General features: G+C 33.5%; 1 protein-coding gene and 1 long non-coding RNA gene across 2 annotated transcripts in view; both read left to right on the top strand.

The window, feature by feature from the left end:
• LOC110997301 (microtubule-associated protein futsch) overlaps positions 1–23,056 on the top strand; it is a 32,622-nt gene extending 9,566 nt beyond the window's left edge. Inside the window, exons 2-14 of the mRNA XM_022265396.2 lie at positions 792–889; positions 1,409–1,576; positions 2,650–2,763; positions 7,107–7,260; positions 7,593–7,738; positions 8,563–8,662; positions 9,462–9,553; positions 10,064–10,246; positions 11,355–11,462; positions 12,310–12,486; positions 13,023–13,151; positions 13,605–13,712; positions 14,168–23,056. Of these exons, the coding sequence (XP_022121088.2) occupies positions 792–889; positions 1,409–1,576; positions 2,650–2,763; positions 7,107–7,260; positions 7,593–7,738; positions 8,563–8,662; positions 9,462–9,553; positions 10,064–10,246; positions 11,355–11,462; positions 12,310–12,486; positions 13,023–13,151; positions 13,605–13,712; positions 14,168–17,884 (5,294 nt within the window). The 3' untranslated portion in view covers positions 17,885–23,056. The remainder of the gene's footprint in view (positions 1–791; positions 890–1,408; positions 1,577–2,649; positions 2,764–7,106; positions 7,261–7,592; positions 7,739–8,562; positions 8,663–9,461; positions 9,554–10,063; positions 10,247–11,354; positions 11,463–12,309; positions 12,487–13,022; positions 13,152–13,604; positions 13,713–14,167) is intronic.
• Positions 3,911–5,493, top strand: LOC123690138. Its single transcript, XR_006750939.1, has 2 exons — positions 3,911–4,483; positions 4,922–5,493. It is a non-coding gene; the product is annotated as an uncharacterized LOC123690138 (long non-coding RNA).
• Positions 23,057–25,765: the final 2,709 nt, after the last annotated feature.

The raw sequence follows: 25,765 nt of genomic DNA, 5'->3' as shown, positions 1-25,765 counted from the left end.
ACAGCATGAGATCATAGACCAAACATTGCCTAATCTAGACAGACTGACGTGGTAATCTCCCGGAATATTTGCAATTGCGAATTTATATATAAATATACAGAATCATCAGACATTTTTGTTTTTACTTTGACCACTACTACAAATAACATTTTGGTGGCTGCCAATATACAATTTTTAACAAGAAATACATAACTCTTCCGTTCATCCCTGACACAAATGAAAGGCACCCTTGTATAAGGGAACTATCAATGACGGGCGGGTCCCAAGGCTCCGCTGTTAAGCGTCCCCATTCACTAGTCACTTGTGCCGTGATAACCCACGGCCTTATAAATGTTGGTGGGGCTGAGTGAGGTTCTACAAGGTATGCACAGATCAGTCAGGGGAATGTCAGGCTTACCCCTCATTTCTTCACTTTAAAAAAGAGGAAACAGTGGGAGAGGTTCGGTTCTCGACTCTACAATAGAAATTTCGTTGTCTGTCACAGTTTATTTTATAATTTTTCGGTTAATGATGCACAAAAACGAAAAGAAAATACTTTTTTGACAATTCTTAAAAGGCCGACAACGCACTGGCGAGTGTCCGTGGGCGGCGGTATCACTTAACATCAGGTGAGCCTCCTGCCTGTTTGCCCACTGTTCTATAAAAAAAATATACATTAAAAAATACCGCACGACCAAAGTGGGGTTTTAATTTTTTAAAATATTTCATGATTAAGCAAGTTTAGTAATATACAGTTGACATGAGAGCTTTTTATTTAGATTTTTAACGAATAATATGTACTTTTATTTCAGTACCTACAACGACGCGTGCGCAGCTTGCAGGCGAATACCTCGAAGCTTGCAGGATTCATAACACACCTCCCATCGATTCAGTACTGCAACAAATACGGGTAAGTAGAATATAGTAAAATAACAACAAACTAATTTATAAGATTACATATATTTTGGATTCGATAAATCATTTGATTTTGAATTTTGCTGAATGATGCTCATTTGAGCAGCATTCAGCGTGCGTCTCTTATAAGTTATAACTGAGGTCGTAGGTTCGATCCTCGGCTGTGCACCAATGGACTTTAGGGAACCGGCTTGCCTCAGACTCAAAAAGTCGATGACGTGTGTCAAACACAGGAAACTGATCACATACTTGTCCATTACAAGTGTGTGTAATAAAGTCTGTTGACCTAATCGTTAAATTAAGAGAGTACCAATTCTTAAAACGCCGGCAACTCACTTAACATCAGATGAGCCTTCTGCCCCCTGTTCTTTAAAAAAATACTCATGACGTCATCAAATGAAATAATCAAGGACCCCCCCCCCCCCACTCGCTCCCCTTAGTAATACTTGAACGGCCCCTAAAACCCAGGTAGAGTTTTACACAGTATTATTATGACAATATTATTGAATTTCAGGAACTATCAGAAAACACGATTGGTGGTTGTATTCGAGCTGCTCGTCTTACGCTTGCTGAGTGCTCCCTGCTCGGTCCGGCACCGGTTGATGCACTGGAGTCGCTGCTAAGCAAAGTTCAATTTAGAAGAGTCGAAATTGACCACGTGGAAATTGATGATGAGGGCGCGGCAAGTTTTTATTTTATTTGGCCTGTTTAAAGAAAAACACTTTTTTAACGGATTATAGTTATGTATTATTATATTTAAACTTATAATTATTTGTACATAATTATAAGTTTAAATATAATAATACATAACTATAATCCGTTAAAAAGTGTTTTTCTTTAAATGTGTAAAAGTTATGTAAATAAAAGACAATATTATTTGGCCTGGCTAAAATTTTCTAAATTTTTTGGAAATATAGCCGTATGTTACTAAGATATAATATACTATTCTAATAATGTATCATAAAATGTGATGTACGTTGAGATGACTTAATGTTATATTCTAGCTAACTACAATCCAAGGTTCATCAAAACCGATTGATTAGTTTATGAAATATGTAAATAATATTATTTATATCCATAATAATTTATTTGTTTGCAAGAAATAAAAAGATCTTTAACCATTTTAGTAACATATGCTTTCAAATAATTTACATAAATGTTATGATGGTACAATCTAAAATTCGCATATTATGTAATATATATAATGGCGAGAAAATTTGTCTTAAAAGGAATTTTACATAGAATTTACAATCACGTTATTAAATATATATCATTACTTTATCAAATTAATATTCATTATAATTAATAATAATTCCAAAATATTATTTTTCCAAAAGTAGAGTATCCACAAATGTAAGGGATATTTAATAAATTTACTTAAGTAATATGTCAGAAATGCGGTCAAAATATAATATAAAAACACCTCGTACAAGGCAATTTGTAGCCGGATTAATTAATTCTTGTTTTTACAAAATAATATAATATATCACTTGTATGTTACATTAGAATACCTTGTATGAATGTAACCATAGCAGTCTTGTTTTGGAGCACAAAAAATGTATATAAAAGGTGTTTTTTAATTTAGATTTTTATTGGTTAGCGTTAGGCTATCTGATATCTGTTTGGTTAGACTATTTAATAGCCGCGGAAGCAAATATCTCAACGTTCTCTCGCCAGATACTTTGTTTTCTCTCGATGTACAGAGCCGAACTTACCGCTTATATTTAACTTAATAAAATTATTTCCTTCTTTCAGGAAGCGATATTCGATATGATAGAGTATTATGAGAGCGCATCAGCGGTGTGTATCAGTGGGCCACGGCAATTCGGTATTCGTGGATGGCAGGCTGCTTCTAGAATGATTAAGAAGGTATTTTGTTTCTCTGTTTTTATTTGGTTGTTCTGGAATAATAATAATAAGTCTTTATTCATTTAAGTTGGTACATCTTTCTTTTCATAGTGTAAGATTTGGGAACCCTTTTAAGTAAATATACCTGTGTTAGGGTTCCCAGCTCTTCCAAAACAAACTTAATTACTTAAAATAATTTAACCAATACATTTCCTTTTTATTTTTTACTTTTTAAACCGTTAAGTAGGAAGGAAGTCTTCTAAGAGCTAAGCTGGTGAAATTAGCCAGGATTTTATGAACAACCAAATGGGCGTCTACGTCATACATACATTGATTGGTCACAAATGTTTAAAGAGGTTTTGACGGTAGTTACACAATTTCCTATAGTCTTGAGCGTTGTCAAACATATCTTATTTATTTATATATACATTCTAAAACAATGTGTATGCCTAAAAAATACAAGAAAATATGAATATCACAAATTTAACACAGACATACACATCAATTACATTAGAAATTAAGCAATATATTACGATGTCGAATTCAGTAATTTCACATTGTAAAAATTCACTCTCATCAGTTTTCTCCATCGCGCCAAAACATATAACTTCAAAAATAATGCTTATAAGACATCTAAACTGTACATTCGACATTTGTAAAAAAATATGGGTTATATTATTATAATTCTTACATATATATTTCGGGGAGTTTTGCAGTTTTTCGGTTTTTCAGAGCGCAGAAATAACGGAACTAGAAATATCCGAGAGTCCACTAGAAGCTGCATCAAATATATCTTATTTATTTATATATACATTCTAAAACAATGTGTATGCTTAAAAAATATAAGTAATTATGACATCACAAATTTAACACAGACATACACATCAATTACATTAGAACTTAAGCAATATATTACGATGTCGAATTTAGTAATTTCACATCGTAAAAATTCACTCTCATCATTTTTCTCCATCGCGACAAAAGAAGTATAACGTCAAAAATAATGTTTATAAGATATCTAAACATGGGCGATATTATTATAATTGTATATATTGCGGGGAGTTTTGCAGTTTTTCGGTTTTTCAGAGCGCAGAAATAACGGAACTAGAAATATCCGAGAGTCACTAGAAGCTGCGTCAAATATATCTTATTTATTTATATATGGGCCTTTCTCTGCTAACAGGAAAATCATGGTCCAAGCATTTTTTTTTACTTTGGCTATATTAATGCATAGCTATATTTATTAAAACACATAATATAAAACCTGTTACTTAAGGAGTCAAGCTTAATCAATATTTAGAATCATAATCATTTCATAAATTCGGTCTAAAGGCCACTAAAAACAGTCCTCTGTTATGTCCTAATTCCGGATCGAGTATGAGTCGGTTCGGTTTTTCTAAGTTCTATTTAAAAAAGTAAATCTTTGAACACTATAAAAACATAAAGAATATTTGATGCATGTGAACAAAAAACAATTATTATTTTAGATAATTTTTTAGTACTAAAAACTAGTGTTCGAATTTTGTCCAAACATTTTTTGAACAGTCCTGTGTCATAATTTGAATGTCGCGCCACAAAAATATTAAAGACAATTCTGGTTACATTGCCCTTGAAACCTAACGTTAACAGTGTGAAGTTTGCTCGGTCGCCATGCTAAACAAATCGCCGCCATTTTGCGCAGTGACAACTCCGCGTCAGTATGGTAGCCACGTCTCTGTAGTGTTGAGTGAACATTCCTCTGGTAAGTCTATTTAACGGTGTTGTATGTGTTATAATTATATTTATTTAACAAAAAATTGCTTAATGTGATAATTTAAAGCTGTCTCAGTGTTATGAAGTTATATTTTTAAACTCATACGTGCTATGACATTTTTACGTAAAAATAACAGTTCTCTGTGCAACAGTCCTCTGGAAATTTATAACACAGAGAACTGTTCAATGTAACAGAGAACTGTTTTATTTGACGTCCGTGTATTTTATTAATATTCCTTATAGTATGCACTAACCTACTGTTTGTCGATAGCTTCTTTCTTTCTTACAAAGGCATGCCACGCTCATTCAGGTCTTGTTTTCTATTATTATGGATTTTGAAATATACAATAATATGTACCTAATAACTACCTGTTTTTAAACCCTACCGTTTTAAATTCAATTTTGAAAGTTTATTTTATTGTTTTAGTATTGACGCAATGCCACCAAAGAAGAAACCTAAAACCAAAGAAGAAATAAAAGAGCAGAAAAGAATTGCTGAAAGGTTAAGATATCAACAGCTAAAAAATGACCCTGTAAAAAGAGAGCAATTGAAGGAAAAAGAACGACGAAACTACCAAAGGAAGAAGGAAAAAGGCACAAGAAAGCTAGTTAAAGATATGAGTCGACGTGAACACAAAGCTGTGACTAAATAGTGGAGAGAGCACTGTGCTACCTATCGCGCAAAAAAAAAGCTTTGAAAGAAATTACAAACAATTTTGTACGACAAAATACGCCCGAAACCGAGGGTTCTCCTCCTACTCAATGTTCTGTCTCTCCATCAATACTACCTATGAGTCCTATGACCACTCCACGAAGTGATGCAACTAATGCGAGAAAGAAACGTGACAAAATTATAAAGGATAAAGACAAAAAGATCGAGTATTACAAAAAAAATCCGAAAGTATAGGAAGAGATTAGAACGTTTGGAAAAAGCTAAGACAAAGGAAAATGTAGACACACCTAACACTAAACTTATCAAAATGTGTGATTCGCCAGTAACTCGCAGAGAAGTAGTCAAAAAGGCGCTATTCGGTGAAGTGTTGAATGCACAGCTGAAAGAAAACTACTCTAATTTAAAAAAAACAAATTTTCGGAAAAGTCTTGTCCGGTAAACTAATTCACAAGTACAAGTTATGGCGAAGCAAAGATAGTGCTATATCTTATAAAACAATTCAGAAGGCAGCACGTCAATCAGTTTTAGTACCTAAGCTTCGGACTCGCAAAGACAAAATTTCATCTGATTGCATAAAAACTGTACGAATCTTTTATGAAAATGATGACAACAGCAGACTTAGACTTAGACAGACTTTAATGGCACTCTAAAAATACATCAAATAAAGGCTGAAATATTAAGAAGTCCTCTGGAATCAGCTCCAAGATGCGCTAAACTCATAATGAAAAGTTTAAGTTGCAATTGTGAAGACGAGTGCCAGCATTTTAATTTAGGAGCGTTACAGTACAAAAACAAGACAAAACTTAACGTAGATGATATTTACACAGACTCTGAAAATGAAAACATGGACAACTCACAGGATCCCACAATGAAGACCGACGACGACGCTGCACTAGCTGGACCTAGTTCAATTAACCAACAGAATTACACCATCGGTGATTACGTCTTGGTTAAATTTCTAGTAAGAAACACTGAATATTGTTATGCTGCAGTAATTAATAAGATAGATATGGAAGAAGGCGAACTAACAGTAACCTTCTTAAAAATTTGTGATGAAAAAGGACACACGTTCAGAGTCGATGAAAATGATGTTTCTGATGTGTCCTTTGACCAAGTATTAAAGAAGTTGCCAAATCCAGATATTGCCCTAAAAGGGAAACGAATATTTTATTATTTTAATATACCTGTACCTGTTTTTGAGAAATAAGTCTGCATTGATAAGTAAACAAGGCTGATTCTTAGTACCTAAGCTTAATTTTGATTATAATTATTTTAATTTGTTACTCAGAGAGCGAAACTCGCAATTTCTTCCTAATAAATATAAATATTTCTGTATGTGATACAGTATTTAATAAAGAAGATAATTTATTTGATTACATTTAATAACTAATATTGTGTTTTTATTCATATAAACATTGACTTAAACTGGTACCTGGGTAGATAAAATAGTCCTCTGGGTGGCAAAACAGTCCTCTGCCGCGTTTTTTCACAAAATTGCTTATAATTCGACAAATAAGGGAAAATTACGATGGTTTCTTGTTTAAATATTTATATATTATAACTATCTTTCGACTTAACATATTATATTTTTATTTTTTAGTAAAAAAAGGTTAGGACAACTGTCAATAGACAAGTTTCCAGTTAGTAGAGAATGGCCCATATACACTCTAAAACAATGTGTATGCTTAAAAAATATAAGAAATTATGACATCACAAATTTAACATATACATACACATCAATTACATTAGAACTTAAGCAATATATTACGATGTCGAATTTAGGTGCCCGCACATCGTAAAAATTCACTACATAACTTCAAAAATAATGCTTATAAGACATCTAAACTGTACATTCGACATTTGTAAAAAAATATGGGTTATATTATTATAATTGTCATACATATATTGCGGGGAGTTTTGCAGTTTTTCGGTTTTTCAGAGCGCAGAAATAACGGAACTAGAAATATCGGAGAGTCCACTAGAAGCCGCCCACGCGCCGGTGTTAGCTCGGTCGTTGAAGCCGCTCGCCTGTCGTGTTAGGTCGCTGTGCTTACAACAGACCAGCCTGGCTGGGGAATCGCTTTTGTGCTTGGGTAAGTTTTTTAGGGAATGTTTATATATACTAAGAAACATTTATTTATTTACATTTCGTTGCAAACACAAATACATGAAAATTACAAGGGATGCAACGGGCGGCCTTATGCTACATGCGATCTCTTCCAGGCAACCCTAACCTTCTTTCAGGAAACATGTTGGAAATTTAAAAAAAAGTGTAAACATACCGAAATTATTCGACTTAGGATCCTTCAAGATAAGACCGTAAAACTAAAATGTTGACTATAGCTAACTACAGTTATTATACTATATAACAGTCATGTAAAATATCTCCAAAAAAGCTAATCTCCATTCTCATTATTACTTTCAGTAATCGCCTTAAAGTCAAACAACTCAGTACGCGAGCTGCGCCTCGGAGACAACGGCTTGACACAATATGATGCGGTTCAGTTGGGTTCTTTATTGCGGTACAATACGAGGCTCCAATTGCTGGATCTTTCCAATAATCAGATACAGGTATGACAAAGTCTGAGACAACTGCCAGATAGGCTGATTACCTATCGATGATCGGTAGTATATATATCATACACCTTTTTTGCTAATAATATATATTGAAGATTACAGTTTTTCTATACTACGTGATAGTAAAAAAGAAATGAATGATATATCTGTGTAACCCGCAAAACAGACTGTGGTGCTGATTTTTGAGGTCTGAGTCTCAGGTCTCGTATACGCAAGTAGCTGATCAGTCTTATGTGCCTGACACGGCTTTTTGTATCTAATGCATGCCGATTTCTTTACGAAGTTCCTGCTATCGAACTAGTTAAATGTGCATATAGAAAATACATCGGTGCATAACCGGGAATAGAACCAACGACCTCGCTAGGCTAACACTGCTAGAAAAATAATAGTGTATTTCGGAATATTTATTTTAAAATAGGTAAAACTTGTAGGTAAAACTTTTTTTTAATACATTTAATACAGAAATTGGTTAAATAAAGTTTAACAAAAGGCTTTTACTATCATAGACATAAATACAAATAATACAATTATTTCATTTTACCTTATTACAACTAAGATTATTACAGAGTTTCACTAATTGTAAAAGAATTATTATTATCATTGTTATCGTTATTATATATCTCTGTTATTAATGGCTTCCAATCAACCGTGGTAGGACAAGATACGCGTAACGCAATAATGTGACGCGTAACCGAAAAAATGTGACGGTAAATACCCAACGCCGATAGAGAAGTTTCACTATAAAAAGTCTCAGCACATCGGCTGACCAATCACAGACGATCCATCGTTCCATATTCAAAAAATGAATTTGTCTTCAGGACGCAGGTGTGTGTGACATAGCGAATGCCTTAGTAGAGCAGTCTGCGCATACGCCGCCATCAGCGCCCACATCCCCACTATCGCCGCATCACTGCCCACGTGAGTTTAACCATAGACTATGTTATTATGTATAGTATAGTAATAAAGATTCCCTTGGCTTGCAAATTAATTGGATATAAATTAATCAGTGGCGGTACAACCTTTTTTAGGTCTGGGCCTCAAATTTCTGTGTCTGTTTCGTGATCATTTGTGATCAACTGTGCCTGATACACATCGTCAATTTTGGGTTCGTCCGAACGAATGTTAAAGTAGCATTTAAAATGGCATTATATTAACGTTCTGAAAAAATGAATTTATCTAAATTTAAATATATCAAGATTGCGGCAATAGATGGCGTTAATCACAATATTTTTGAAGTTTTATTTAATTTGGCGCGTTAGGGACAAATGATGAGGGTAATTTTTTCGCGCTCACACCACAAAAACCGACACCCTGAAGTTAGGCTATAGCCAACATTTTAGTATTTTTATATTGTTAGGGCCTGTTTCACAATGTCCGGTTAAGTTCCAAATAAGCTATTTATTACTTATTGGTAGGATAAATAGTATTTTTGCGTTTCACGACTGACAGATAGCGCTATACGTCATGAAATTCGAAGTATCTTATTTGGAACTTTTATCTTTCGAATAATTTATGTGTTGCATAGCTATTTGACACTTTATCCATAAATTGTGAAACAGGCCCTTAGTGTCGTTTTTTCTGCAAACGTAGAAAATACGGCGAAAGTTAAAATTTTTGAAAAAATTTTTATCTTGTTACGCCAAAGAAGTTTGACTTCTAACGCATTTATAAGTTCACACACGTTTTTCAACACTAATTCCTATGTATATTATTTAAGTGAGTGGATATGAATACCGAGGCCTGGCGTTTCTCGTACTCTGGAACAATCAGCTGACAAGGAACTGTGCTCAGCATTTAGCAAGAGTTCTGGTAAATATAATTTAATTCTTTTTTTATTTATTTATTAATTATTAAAAATCACCACATAATAAATGTGCAGTATATGTTACAAGCTGTATTTTCTAAAATATTACAATTCGAATTTTAGATTTCACTAGTTAGCATAACCAAAAAATACTAGTAAAATAGCTGATACTTTTAAGCTATAGCATAGATTGTATCGCGGACCTTGAGAGCGGCGACCGAATCAAGTAATTCCGTAACGAAAATGAAATCCTAACACACGATGACGTAATAAAGGTTTGACCAATATCTGTTTAGTGGGTCATGCCTGTCTAAAATTAGTCTATTTTGTGGAAGAACCGGCCATTTGTTGGGATTTCTTTTGTTTAGTGTTCTTAAATAAATTGAGTATTTACTAACTGTTCATTATTTTCTTCCATGTTTAGATAACTTATAAATATGCATATATACCGTTTATGAAATTTTATTTAGTTACAGTTAAAGTGGAAATATAGATTTTTTTATTTTTCTTTTCAGAACACCTCAAAATCGCTCTGTGTCTTAAATGTGGGACGTAATGCCCTAGGTTCCGAGGGGGTGAAAACCCTAACTATGAGTGGTGGGGGAGCGCTGGTGTCTTTAGGCCTTCAGGCAGCTAGACTTAGTCTAGATGCGGCTAAGTGCATAGCGGAGCTTATACAGAATAATTCCAAATTACAGGTAAACGACCTTATTTAAAATATCAGTAGATTTATTAAAATCTTAAACATGATTATTTTTAAAAAATCTGCAGATTTTGGTATAATAAACAACTATGTGGAACCAGCTGCCTACTAAAGTATTTTCCATTTAATTTGACTTAGAGCCCCTTAAGAAAAGAGCGTACCAATTTTTAAAAGGCCGGCAACGCACTCGCGAAACCTCTGGCATTGAGTGTGTCTATGGGCGGCGGTATCATTTAACATCAGTTGAGCCTCCTGCTTGTTTGCCCGCGGACTTTTCAAAAGGCTTTTTTCTAAAATAAGTCAAAAACGTACCAATCTTGAAACATATTTTACATAATCTGATGTAAAAGAACTAGATTTTTGACGATTTTATTTAATACTAGCGACCCGCCCCGGTTTTGCACGGGTGCAATGCTGATACTAAATACACTACAAAAAATCTCTGAACGTTGTATATAAAAATGTGGGTTATCCATAAGAGATAGACATACCATCACCGACTTTTCTGTAGACCTTTTCAATGTGTACAATACTTAGTACATTATTTTGATAAAACTCTTAGGGTTGCAATGTAAGCGGAAAAAAATGTAATTATTTACGACATCACATTAGAAACCTCAAACATAACAGTACTTCTCCACTATTAATTAGATGTTATTATACATATAAACCTTCCTCTTGAATCACTCTATCTATTAAAAAAACCGCATCAAAATCCGTTGCGTAGTTTCAAAGATTTCAGCATACAAAGGGACATAGGGACAGAGAAAGCGACTTTGGTTTATACTATGTAGTGATTTACAAAAACAAATAGCCAAGTTTAGTTTTTTCATTGCTTTGTATTGTGGTTCATTTTTTTATCTAAATTTACTTTTACATAAGTAATTATATCCATATCATAATGTATAAATTCATAAAGGTTAAAGCTATGACTGTTTTTGAGACAACGTCGCGGATTCGATTTCTAGTAAAACAATTATTTAATCATTGAAACAACGTTTTCCAAAGCCGGGACAAAATCTGAAGAAATCTCATTCATGCATTCTAATAAAATTCTTTTATTAAGTTCAGTCATATTAATTCTAGGTCAATTATATTTTCAGAGGTTAGATCTCCGAGACAATAGACTGGGCGTGGCCGGACTGCAAGCGATATGCAACGCTGTTAAAGATAACCAGACACTCACACAAATTGATTTGGACGATCCACCGGTAAAAATATTTAATTTATATCAGATTATATAATAAATACTCTATACTCTCCATATAACGACACAATCCTCTAAAGCGTCAAAATATGCTTTGGTTGGTTTAATTTGTCTTCCATACAATGACATACCCATGCTCAATAATTACATAATACTTTTTTATGTTGCCGAAATTAGTTAAAACCGCGGAGCTGTATTTTATTTGGTCGCTTTATTGTCCTAACCCGTAATAAACTCGAAATTCCAAATTATGAAACAAATATATAATACCAAAACAAATTAACACATGATTCCAAAAAGTAATTGAAGAAATCTAACAGTAAAAATAATGGTTAGTTAAAAAAAATACGTTTATTTTGGAATGTAAGATCATCATGGTATCACTTATTCCACGTCAAATTTGAGCCTGTTGGCATCCATACTCATCGGCATAGAAGACAAAGAAGAAGAAAGAAGAGGGTGTTGGCCTAGAGAAAAAGCCGGCGTAAAAAACTCTCGGTACTCTTTTAAAAAAAAAGCAAATCAAACAATTCTACAATATTTAAAACAAATATAGCAAAATAATTAGTAATCGCCTGCCCAGTACTAGTCCCAGGCTCTTTTATCAACTAGATAATCAATAACTTTATAGTACGCCTTTTTACACAGCTTTTCATTTCTTAAATTTAATAAAAGGCAGAGATAAAAGAGCCTCTGGGATTTGATTAAAGAAGAGTATCCCTTTTCCCAAAAACGAATCACTAACTTTAAACAGTCTAGTACAGGGAAATTTTGGAAAATTAACTCAATCAAAACATTTCCCAATTATCCGAGGATTTCCGGACATATATTATATTTTAATCATATTTCAGGAAACCCCAAACCCAGCGGTAAACGTCCAAACATGTACTGAAGCAGCAACAATGATGCGTCTGACGAAAGAGATTCGTGCTATTTGCCAACGGAATGAACCAAGCGGAAAGCCAGTACGCAAAATTAGTCTCACTTGTCATACTGCGCATGCGCATACTACAGCACTATTGGCTAAGGTATTTTAATATACATTCATTAATATCAATTTGAATTTACATAATAAATATTTATACAATTTACATAATAATGAATACTGGCAATATGAAGTAGTTGAGGAAATTCTTCAATAAAAAGTTTTTAATTTTAATTTCATTTTAACGGGATCCAATATAAAAGTTGATAAAGTCTTTGAGTAGAAATGCACAGCCTCTGATATTCGAATTTTGTAGAAAAGTTTATGTACTATTTTTGAGAGCATTGCTTACTTTTGCTGAATAGAGGAGAAGGGGGTATGTATGTATGTGGACTCTGTTTCCGTACTTAGACGCTCAATATGCCCGTTGTACGTGGGGGAGAAGGGGGATAAATTGCAGTAAATCTACGTAATACTTGAGCGGTATCTAGGGGGCCTAGATACCTTCAGCGCCATCTGCCGGGCTGCTTAGTTAATCTAAACTATCAACGGCGCCACCAAACCGCATATAAAAATCACACAAATCGGTCCAGCCGTTTAAGAGGAGATAAATATAAAGATATAAATAAATGTTTTCAGCCATCAACTATAGAAGAGCGTCGTGTTCGTCTTCGTTCGCCTGCCCCCTCCCCCGCGCCGTCTCCTTCCCCCTCCCCATCACCCGCCGGAAGCCCTATACCCCCGGGACATGCAAATTCTAGGTTCTATGTGAGTATATCTAGATATTATTAGTAAAGGAATTTTTTTCCTTAAATTGGTTTAGATACAATCTCAGAAATATCCCTCAGAGAGATGTCAAATGTCATTAATATACATTTCAAATCAAATCAAATCAAAAATCCTTTATTCATATAGGTAACATGTACACTTATGAACGTCAAAAAAAAGAAATATACATTAAATGCTTCTAATTTTACATTTACTGCCAGTTCTCATTTTTCAGTTTCCAGTTCACAGTATTTTCTGTATATAATATATTAAAAAATAAAATAAATAATGTCTTGTTTAATAAGCATGGTGCAATACATACTTTTAAAAAAAAAAATTATATCACAAATGTTAACAATTAGAAAAATAAAGTTTTATAAGGATTCAAATTGTATGGTCGTGTAAAGTTAGATAAACATGTCATAATCTCTAATGGAAGTCTTATTGTTTCAGGTGACCCGAGTAACACCGGAAAGAGATTCATCAACAGATAGTTCGAGCCCTTCAACACCAACAAAGCCATCTTATTGCCCAACGCCTTCTAGATTTAAAGTTGTACAGGTATTAATCATTTTAAAACTTTAGATATTTAAATATTTTTTTTAAAATAACCCTTATTTAGTCATTCTTTATGCAAGTAGAGTATATTAACATAGTATGATAATATCAAAATATCAAATATTATGGAATATTTCATATTATGATGAATTTTGTATGAATGAGCGTTGGTCGATAATAGTATAAGTTTTTTTTTAATAAGTCTTAGTTTAGTATGAAAATGTTTAATGTAGTATAAGTTAAACAATAATCCAGGGATTCTATAATAATACATTACATCACCTTAAATCTGTTAATTTTTTTTAAGTAAGTAAAATGCCTAATTTTGTCAATTTCTATCATCGATTATCTAGTTCGATCACTGACCGTACTCGTCACGATATAATTTATTATAACAGTTATGGTATACACATATATGGATACAGGACAACTGTTGTTATTATTCATTTTCTATTCAGGTCGCAGAACCACCGCAGATTCAAATCCACCCAGCACAGCCGAGGCGACCATCTTCTCGGTTCTCAGTAACAAGGAACTACGATTCAATGTATAACCCTTCTCCCGTCCCATCTCCTTCACCGCCGCCCGCTACTGAAAGTGTACCTGCCAAAAGTGATATCAAAGCTATCAACCCCGATACAGCTTTAAGATTTGATAAACTTGAAACTGTAAAAAAGGAAATTAAAAATAAAAGTGATCAAGATAGTGTTAAAACAGCAATTGCAGCTGAAAAAATATCTGAAACTAGAGATATTGAATGGAAAACGGTGAAAGATGCAAAGGGTGATGTAACAGATGGTAAATGCGATAAGAGAGGTAATAGTGGTAAAGAGGACAAAATATGTAGTGTAAGTAAACAATGTGTAAAAACGAAAGAACAAGGTGCAGAAAGTGAATATGTGATTGATAGAGTTCAAGCGCCAACTTCAATGCAGCTTATATCAGAGCCTAGCTATAAAAAAGATATTCTTAGTTCAGAAATTGTTATACAAACCGAGGACAAAGAAAAAGAAAAATGTCATATTCATGACACAAAAAGTCCTTTAAAAGATATATTTGCTCCGATTGAACCTAAAATTGAAGGAGGTGATAAAAAATCGAATGAAATTATTAAGAAAGACTCCGAAAAAGAAGTAAAGGCTGATAACAAAAATGCTAAACGAATTGAGAGCGTTGTAACAGAAATCGTTTCTGAAATAGAACCTCTCCAATTTACTATTAAACAAGATTCTGTGATACATGGACCACAAATGGCTAAAGAAACTCAATCACGCTGTTTAATGAGTTCTGGTGATAAAACTGAGACTGAGGCTCAAACCCCGGAAATAGTTAAGATTGCCCTTACGAATATTATTGATAATGTGGCCTGGCCTCCGTTACGAACTAAAAGTGATAAACACAATCAGGACAGTACAGACTTGAAAGTGACTACTCAAAGTGATAGTGTTAAAAATGTTAAAATTAGTGATACAGTTAAGTTAGGTGACATACTCACCGATAGTTGTAAAGATAAGGTGGAAGAATTGTCTCAAGAAACGGTTAGTGGAGATAAAACAATTAAAACAGAGACAAAACTAGTTAAAAACAGTGTAGAAGTAACCGAATCAGAAAAAGTTGACATAGATGTCACAGTTGTAGTAAAAAAGGAATCAAATACCGAGAAAACCAAAGTACATAGTGACCAAATTGTAAATATAGATAATAAGGTAAAGGGAGACATAGCCATTAAACAAATAGAAGCAATTACAGCTGATTTAGGTAGTTTAATACAAGAAATGCACGATCTAACCACAAAAACAAAGAAAAACGATTTAGTTATAGATAATGTTGTACCTGTTCGCGATAATGTAGTTTTAAAGAAGAATAAAAGTGAATCGAGTTTGGATAGCCCAGATTTAGAAGTGTCTAGACTTATGAGAAAGCAAGTTAGTGCCTTTTGTGACAGCAGCTCATCCTTGGAGATTTCTGGCAGTTCAGTGGAAAGCTTAAATATTGATAGAATGAAGCCAGTGATAGTTGAAACCATAGACGCTAAACGGGAAAAATTCTCGAATGAAAGCAGTATGGAATCAACAAGTGAAGTTACCCCAGTGAATCTTAATGTATCAATAAGCTCTAACGAAAGCGTTTCGCCAATCATTTTTGGAACTTCCAAGAAAATCCACGATTCTCTGTCGAGTTTAGAGGCTAGTGTCAGTTCAATTGAATCGGCGAAAGAGAAAATGATGGTCACGTCCGCCGATTCAGGCATAGAGCATTCTCTTAATCCCTCAGATGTAAGGGAAGACAATTCTTCTAATGAAGGAACCCTAACTAACAGTTCAAGCTTGAAAGATACTGATAAGAGTTCCCAAGAAACATTGACATCGCCAAAACGGACTTCAAGCTTGTTAGATGTTCCCGCTTTGAAGTCCAAAGGTTTAGAGAGAATGAGAAAGATATCATGGGTAGCGCCCTCTCCCAGCTTTCATATACCTAGACCAGAGCCAGAGAAAGTTGAAAATAAATTTCCAACTAATCTGGAGAAGCTATTAAGCCTATTTCAACATCCAAGCAGCTTGTTCTCACGCACATCCACAGAAGATGATAAAAAGTCGACTTCCAGTACTCCACCTAGAAAAGACTCGTCATTAACCAGCTCATTCTGGTCTTGGGCCAGCTCATCTGACAAATCCGACAAGGATGACAAAGATGCTGACAGTCTATCGGAAGCAACAGACTCTACTCTATCCGAAAGAGTTCAAGTATCATTCGTTGACGAATCTTTCTCTAAAAAATTTGACAAAACGCCGTCAACAGATACCGAAAATACACTAAGCGAATTCCAATCGTTTCAAGCAGGAGACACTGTTACCGACATAACCACCGACGAAAATTTAGTACAAATCTTAGATGTAAGTAAAGACGCAGCTTCCATTGATATGCCTGCGTGCAAAACAGATCTCATTGTACCCAACGATTATGAAATTGATGAAAAATGTGAAAAAACAGAAAAATTAGTTAAGTTAGAAGAAAATATAGATGTAAGACCTAGAACGTTTGCATCAGTTCTCAAATCGACCGGCTCAGAAAATTCTTTAGATAAACAAAGCCCTGAGGCGGGTCACCCGGTTGATAAATTTCCTACCAAAGTTATAAGAGGTATTAAGGAAAATGTCAGCCCGGAAAATACAATAACGTCAATGTCCACGAAAGCCCTTGTGTACGAATTATCTGAACGACAAATGAAGAATTCACCAATAGTGAGCACAATATGGGAAATACAGACGCCAGTTTCAGAGAAAAGTGAACTTAAATTCGAAGATCACAAAGCTCAAAGTGATTTAGCACCGATCGCCAATATAGACGAAACATGCGATGTAGCCGCAGATGAAAGTATTCAATTCGCATACATAGACGATGTCAAAGTTGACGAAGACAATAAATTTATTAAAGAACTAGGGTCCGTCGACGTCGCCAAAGATGCTCTGTCATACTTAGAAAGTAAAGATAAAATAACAAATCCGGAATCATCATTAGCGCAGGAGTTGAAGGATGCAGAGAGAAAGGAGTTGGTAGACCTATCTCCCGAGTTAGTACTTGACGAAGCTGCTGAAAAACCTGATTATTCAATGGATGTAAAGGGCCGTAAGAGTTCTCCTGTCATCCCAGAGCGGGCAAAGTTAAAGAAATCAAATTCACTTGAAGATTTAACTAAGCGCCCCGAAAAAGAAAGCCCAAAATTAAAATCCATTGCCTTTAAAGTCCCAGAAAGTACAACACCGAGAGATATTCCCGAAAGGCGCACAAAATTACGTAATAGGAGCGGTTCAAGTCCAAAATCTCTACCAGAAAGCTTGAACAAGCCTTGCCCCTTGGCCAAGATGGATTCTATATTGAGCAAAAAGAAGAAAAAGGTGTCATCGTTAGGTAAAATGGCGCGTGACTCTCTTCTAGCTTTAAATATGAGCGAAGATGAAATTGCAGAGTTCAGAAGATCTTACAAATTAACATCAGTGGAAAGTTTGAGGTCTCTCGAATCAGTTTCGGAAGATGCAAATTCCCAGAGCGGCACGTCTATGGACTCTAGATGTAGAGCTTGTCTACGGACGAGTCAAGAAAGTCTTATGTCACTGGACTCTATAACAGAGGATTGTCGTTGTCAAGAATTTTGCGAACGACGCACTCATAGATAAAATAGGAAAGATAAATGTTGGTCTTTCCTTGCACCAAATTGAATTTGGTTACAATAGTCTTTGACTAGAACCGGCAAAATGATTTCGATACAGAATTGGAATAAGCCATCGTGGTTTAAAAAAATCCTCGAATCACATTTTGACAATTTTATGACTAGTGTACTATACGACTGTATCCTTAATACTTATGGGCAGGCGACTTAAAATATTTATGCTATATTGGACTTTAGCGCCGTACCATTAAGTCATCTTTTCATTTACAGCCAACGATCCTGTCCAAAGTGCGAAACTAAGAGGTGGGTGACTGGGTATTTATTATTCAACGAATATCCGTAAATAATTTATCAAATGTTAAAGTTTTTGACATATATTGATCATAATATGTTATTAATTTTAAGAGGTCTGTAACCATAATAGGTTTTAAAAACAAAAACATTGTTGGGGACTCTAATGAGAAGTGGGACTATTTTCACAGATAAATATTATATGATACAGTGGTAAGTTCATAAATATATTTATAGATTACTTATTTAAAAAATAGTATGAATGTTTTTCATAAATATTATTTTATTTTAATGAACTTAAACTATGAACATTGTTAGCACGATTTTCTCTTTTCTTTGAATTCATATGATTACTGGCATAAGTATTCCTCTGTTAAGATGAGGGGAATGTTCTGGGAGTAGTGCCACGACTCATTATACACAATTTAACAGCTGCACAGATTATACTTTGTATAATATTCTATGCAGCTGATAATGGGTGGCTTGTATTTGCACATATGGCTTTATAAGTTACTGAATTTGGAAATTTTCTGATAGGAAAATGTGTTGCAATTAAAAACATAACTTTACTCTGTTACTTTCAAAAGAAATAAAAGTTATAATATCTGTAAAATGCAATTTATTTGTCGTTACAGTTCGTACTGATAGAAGGTTCAATTAAAACGATAAAATATTGTTCTTTTTATAAATAGAGGTTTTAAAGAAAACACTTTTTTACCGGATTGAAGCTATGTATTATTGTAAACTCATATTTATTTAACATAATTTTTAATTTATCATCAAATTATCATGTTCAATGATAAGTATCACAGCTGTAGAAAAAGTTGTATTATCTGTATTTATTTCCCCGCAGTTAGTGTCTGCTAAAAGATGAAGGGTTTCTGCATACATCGCTCACGGTGTCCTCCATTTTCCAAAAAACAATGCGAAAATGGAGGACACCTGTATTTGTAATTATAAGTTTACAGTAATACATAGCTTCAATTCGTAAAGTGTTTTCTTTAAATGTGTATAAACTATGTTAATAAAAGACGATACTAAATTATTATATGTGAATAGCTGATCTGTCAAACGTCTACCCCAATTACAGTGCCACATAATTTTCTTGGCCGGGAAGAACGTCACTGTCATTTATATTAGTGTTGCCAGTAAATAAAAAATAACTATTTTTAAGGGGAATAATTTAAAGTCATGCAAGCTAACTTAATAATTTATTGAAATGTCTTAATAAAACAATGTATACTATGGAAAAAACCGTTCTAGGCATAAATAAATTTAACAACTGATATAGGTTTAGTTGCCCGTACTATTAATATTACATCTTTTAAGATAAGAAGGTTTTTCATATTTTTATTTGTTTTGTCATTTTAACAAATATTTAAAATGACTGAATTATTGGAGGTGATGAGGTAAAAGTAATTATATAAAGGTGACAATACATTTTCCTATCGAAAATCTCTCTGAAGTGTTTTGGAAGAATATTTCACTGTTTCTCTAGAGTCTAGATATTTAATATATTCCAGTCGTGTTATAGTTTTTCAACATTTGCATACTTTTATTAAACCGTTTAAAAGCTATACATGTCTAGCCTCTACATAACTAGCCAAAACTGGCCTTGCCACAGAGCAAAAATTATGGCTTTCTTTACGTTTTTAATCTATAGTCTATTACTTAAACGGCGTGTTTAATGTGCTTGAAACTTATTTATTATATACAAACTGATTTATTGGGGACCTTATTTAATAATGGATGAGGAGGAACAGTGAATACAGTATAGGTGTATTTCCTACAGTCCGCCATTTTGAATATGACACACGTTTCATTTAAAATACCTAATTCAAAATGGCGGATTTGTACCAGCATAATTATACGTGATTTGTTACATACGGGTTACTGAGAAAGAATCTATTTATAAGTCTGTTAAAGGTACTTTATCAATTGTAAATAATTATAAATATATGTACTATAATGGATTTTATATGCAAGTAGTTTAACCCAAGTCTACGTAATGTAAGCTAATATAGGATGTTTTGTCCTTATCACTTTAGTGTTACTTAAACGGGGCAAAACATTATATGACTTATAGTGTTACTGTTGCTTTTACATGTACAAATATATCGTTTCGTCTCTTTCACTCTGTTGTCGTTTTGATGTAAAAAAAAAACAGACAAAACATACGCTCATAGTGAATATATAATTGGACTGTTGCCACATTAACTTAGTAGAAGCTTCAAATAGATCGTAAATGTTCCATCTCCTTCACTCTAGTATCGTTTTGAATATTAATAAGAGACAAAACTATTTTACTATTCATAGTATATAACTCAAATGTTTTGTCACTTTACTTTTAAAGAGTGAAAGAGATGGAACATTTATTATGATTGTTATGGGTATTGTGTAATATATAAACGAAAAATCTATTCTTGTCAAATAGTGTAATAAAAACCCCTACTATGTAAAGGAAACATTTAAATTGCTATTGCAATGTGTAACCAGCATTGGTACTCTGTAACCTCTGGAAGTGGATTCAATATTGTATTGCGACAATGAATACCAAACGTCGAAATTTTTAGAAGATACAAAGTACCATTGCACATCGACAAAACAGCAGATGAAAGATAATAATTAAGTATGAAAGCGACAGGTTTATGATTTTCCAACAAAAATGAAATGCAACGGGGTAATTATTACATAAATGGGCTACCATATCCATCTCATAGATATTTAAATCCAGTTTGATTTTCGATTATTTATGGTCTAACAACTTGGAATGCTGAGAAAGAGTAAGAGATTCCTATAAGAGGTCTGAAGATAGAATTCAGAAACTTGCAAAACGACGTCTTTCGTATGTCAAAATCCAATTACGCAGGGTCATACTTAACACCAACTCTTTGACGTATAAGGTTCAGCAACGGTAGCGCTGTCAAACTCTTTTATTCAGCTGAAAACTCATGTAAAAGTATGTTGTGGATATGAAAAACCTATTTAAATATTTAAAATGTAATTTGTATATATACTGTGAATTCATTGATAGTGTATTCGTGAAGGTACGATTCTACCAATGCGGCGATGTTGCACAGCGTACGGCACAATTGTTTGTGTCTGTCGACTCAAGCGAACAAAAACAATTGTGCGCGCAATATGCCAAGTATTTTTTTTAATTATCAAGAATATATTAATGGAAGCCCGGGCAAGACGCATGTTAAATCTTCTCAGTAAACAAGTTGAAACACTACGCTCAGAAGTTACACACAGCATTGCCGGTACGTATAGTACGTTCTGCTATAGTTTTGCACAAAATGATTGTACTGTTGGTGCATGCAATTTTGGTGGAATCGTATCTTAACAATGAATTTAAAGTTACTTAATCACTCACGACACAGATAGTTAGGTACAGCAAATTTTAAAGTTGGAAGAAACAATTTCTCCTATGACATTCGCGTTGTCTCTGACTATTCCATAGATAATTTGTTTATGAATTATAGAATAATCTATGGAAGGTGCTTGATACCAGTTAATTTCTGGAAGGTTTTTGTAATTGCACACTGCATCATTGAGAGATCAGAACTCTTAAAAAATATAAAATACTGAGAAATGGTTATTTTATAGATGCGCCGAGTGTGAAATTTAAAGTTCCAAGTATCTGAATACATGTCTTGTTCATTTCCAATATACATGTAATATGACCTCAGGTATGAGAGTAGCGCACTGAAAGCTAACACTTATGTTTATTAATAAATGTTAGCCCAATTTAAAATATCGCAAGGTTATTTAATAAGCGTATAAACTCGGCGCATTTCTAGAAAACGTCTTTTAAAACTTTCCTATATCCAATTAAATTTTTTCCCGTAAAATTTATGGGGAGTAGAATCAATTTTTATTTAAATGGAATCAAGCACTCTAGAATACATCTTTAATAAAACGATTACTTTGCAAAGTCTCCATTGGTAATAGAAATGACAGCTTAAAATTATCTCTGTTTTATTCCATAGTATTGTTATACTTATCATGATCATGTTTTTGTACAATTGTACAAAAATAAATCAATACTAAAATTTTAATTATGTACAATACAAATATGTGAGAAATCGTTTGCTTAAAGACTGTAATTGTCAAAGACCAAATGTTATCATAATAATGTTTATAATTGTATATAGCTTGTATATAATTGTTTATGTCATAAATTTTGGACTCTGTGGCAATAAATAAATAAAATGTACATTTTAATCTCGTTAAATGTAGTCAATACAAATAATTTGTTATTGAAGCCATAATAAACAGAAACATTGAGATTCGTAGTCTAGTGGTACGAGACGTATTCAAATGTCATTTTGGGGTTTTTACGTATAATAATCGACATTTAGTTTATCTATAATAGAACTGTTTGTACTTAAATTATACTGCCATGGCTCGCTAAAGAATATTCTTTCTGTGCAAAGATAATTCCGCCACAAGTTCTACCTTATAATGTAACGAGTTCAATGCAATTTGATATTTATCTAGAAGTTATAGCTATTTTGCGAAGAAGCTATCGTTTTACAGACAACGATAACTTTACATATAAAATCTGCCATCTCGCTTCCTCACGCCAATTGGTTATAAACTTATAGGTTAAGTGGGAGCGGGATGGCTGCATTTTATAATGACAACACGCGGGTAACGTTAGCTACGATATGTCAAATTTGTCAGCTGACATTGACAGTGTGTCAAAGCGTCACGTTTTAATCATGTTTTTGTATAAATTTTTGTAAATATATCGCATAGGCTTAAATGTTAAGTCCTTTATCCACTTTGGGATTGCGATTTTTTTTATTAAACGCAACGCGGGCTTTTTTGTGTGATACAATAATGTAATTTCGAATAAATGTACATTAAATATTTAAATTTACTTTGTGGTATTATTTTCTCTAGTCTGTCCTTCTAACCATACCGTTACAACCAAATTCGCTGCTATAAAACTGTTTACGAATGATTATTTTCTTATAATTTCGGTTCCACGCTGGTCACCTCGTAACTCAACCTTCGATGATGATTGTATTAAGATGATAACCAATTCAACTGAGGGGCTTGCAAGAAAAGAGCGTAAACATTCTTTAAAGGCCGGAAACGCACTCGCGAGCCTTCTAGCATCGAGAGTGTCCATGGGCGGCGGTATCACTTAACATCAGGTGAGCCTGTTGCCGGTTTGCATTTGCGTTTGTTGTTTTATAAAAAAATGATATGTCTATATGTTAAGTGATACCACCTATACCACTTTACGAGTGTACTCGTTAAGTTTGGACGCGAGCGCAGTGATTGTAAACAATCCATAACGATAGTCATTGAGTGTCTCAGGATTATTACAGATAATACAGTAAAAGTGTTATATTGTGTCCTCAGAAATAAAATTGGCATGAATATTTTCACGCAAAAAACGGTTTTAATCTTGGATCGTAATACCCAAACTTAATACTAAAAGTATGCAATAATAAATGTACTTTGGTAGTCGTGAACACTAATTTGGTTTAATAGAATTATGGAAGTACATGGGTCAATCAACTTTTATTTGTCCTGTAAGTACTATGTTTTGTCCCTGACCAATAATCGCAGTTCTAAAGAAAATTAAGTGGTTTTTTGGCATATGTCGCATTTATCTTATTATTAAGCAAACATACGAGTAAATTTTTTTAAATAAATCACTATTAAACTGGAATTTTAATGGTTGTCCAGGTGACAAAATATCTGGATGTAGCGTTTTTTTATTTGTCCCCCAGTAGCTATTTACAATGAAACATTACTTTACACAAAAAAATATTATATGGCAATTAATTACGCTTGTACATAATTATTCATTACAATGTTCACTAAGATGTTAGCATATAGACTTTTGTTTGTTTCATAATTTTACCGAATTTTTTGCACGTTCGTTTTGGTCCCTATTATATTTTATTATTCCGACTTCCACCGGACAACGGTAAAAAAGTTCCGAAACCGAAACATAAATGGAGTGATCAGTGCCTTGACAATAAGTCAGTCGATTTGGTGACAACACTCATCCAACCGCCATTTTGATTTCATCATTGCCGCGGTGTCAGTCGGTCGCGCGCGTTTTGAAAAAGTTCGTGGCTTTTTTGTGTGTCTACCGGACAACCAGCACAAAAACGTCAGTATTTGATATATCATAGTAAATAAAAGTGAAATATATTCTATTTTCTCTATATTTTTCACTGTGCGTAAGACCTAATTCAAAATATCATTATTTATTATCAGAAAGCGCAAAGACTGATAAATGTCACTCGGACAACCAGTCACTTGGACAACCATAACCGTTGTCCGTGGGAAATTTTGGTTGCCCATAGGACAATTAATTATAGAATCAGCATAGAGCAATTCTTTTCCTTTCAATAATTAGTCCTACTACTAGCAGTAGGCCTCTGACATGATTGTGTAACGACTGCCATTTAATTAATTATAGCAACCGGTCATAGCAACCGGGACCAACCGCTTAACATGGCCTCCGAAGCACGGAACCATCTTTGTGATGAACAATCAGGTGGTTTAGCTTGCTATGTCCTAACCAAACTGGGCACAATCTTGTGAATGAAAGTGATAAATTGACAAATATTAACTTTACGTGTTCTTTTCCCGAGAATCGAACCAGGGAACTCCGGACCCTAAGACGAACGCTCAAATCATTACACCACGGAGGCAGTTAGCTTACTTACTTAACACACTTTTTGCTATATCTAATAGTTCTATATTCTAAATTATTTTTGTTATTATTTTTAGATAATGGGTTTGACGGAAAAATGTGGATTTCGGAGTCAAATTTACTATTTTATTTAAATAAATCGTTCTGCTCTATGTGAATTCTTAAAATATAAATAATTATCTAAAGAAAAAATGTTAAAATATAAAAAAAATCAAATAAAATTAAAAAAATATAATTTATCATTGATGTACACTTAAAAGTTGATTGACCCACATATATCAAGTATAAGTGAATTTTGGTTTGTTTGATTACCTGTTGAAATACTTTTTTGAAGTTATACTTCTTTTGGCGCGATGGAGAAAAATGATGAGGGTGAATTTTTACGATGCGCGCGCACACCAACACCTAAATTCGACATCGTAAAGTCTAGGTGGGATGGAAATCGATAACTATGTTCAAGTTGTATATTCTAGTATTTTTATATTGAGAACACGTGTTTCGTAACAGTAAACTTAAACAGTGTGAATAAATAAATTTTATTTTGGTGTTTTTAAATCAATTTTATATACGACGGTGATAGTATTTTCTAATAATTTATTTATTTAAATAAAATCTTTTTGATTAATCTATTGTAAATCACTACTGCATTTTAGTTATATTTTCCATACGCCAAAGAATTATAACTTCTAATGCGTGTACATAATTACACAAACTCTTTTTTATTAAGTATTATATCATATGTGTGACAAATTTAATCTGCGATTACAATCCATAAGAGACACTCGCTCGATTCGAAAAGTTACTGTTACGGATCGTTAAGGATAAGTATATACAACTTCTCAACTCAATTTATTTTTTTTATAGAACTAGGCTAGGATCCTCCCTTAAGTTCGGAGGAAGAGCTCA

The sequence above is a fragment of the Pieris rapae genome, chromosome 22, assembly GCF_905147795.1.
Source record: "Pieris rapae chromosome 22, ilPieRapa1.1, whole genome shotgun sequence".
Classification (NCBI taxonomy): Eukaryota; Metazoa; Arthropoda; class Insecta; order Lepidoptera; family Pieridae; genus Pieris; species Pieris rapae.
The sequence above is the reverse complement of the archived record's forward strand: the minus strand, read 5'-3'. Positions and strand labels throughout refer to the sequence as shown.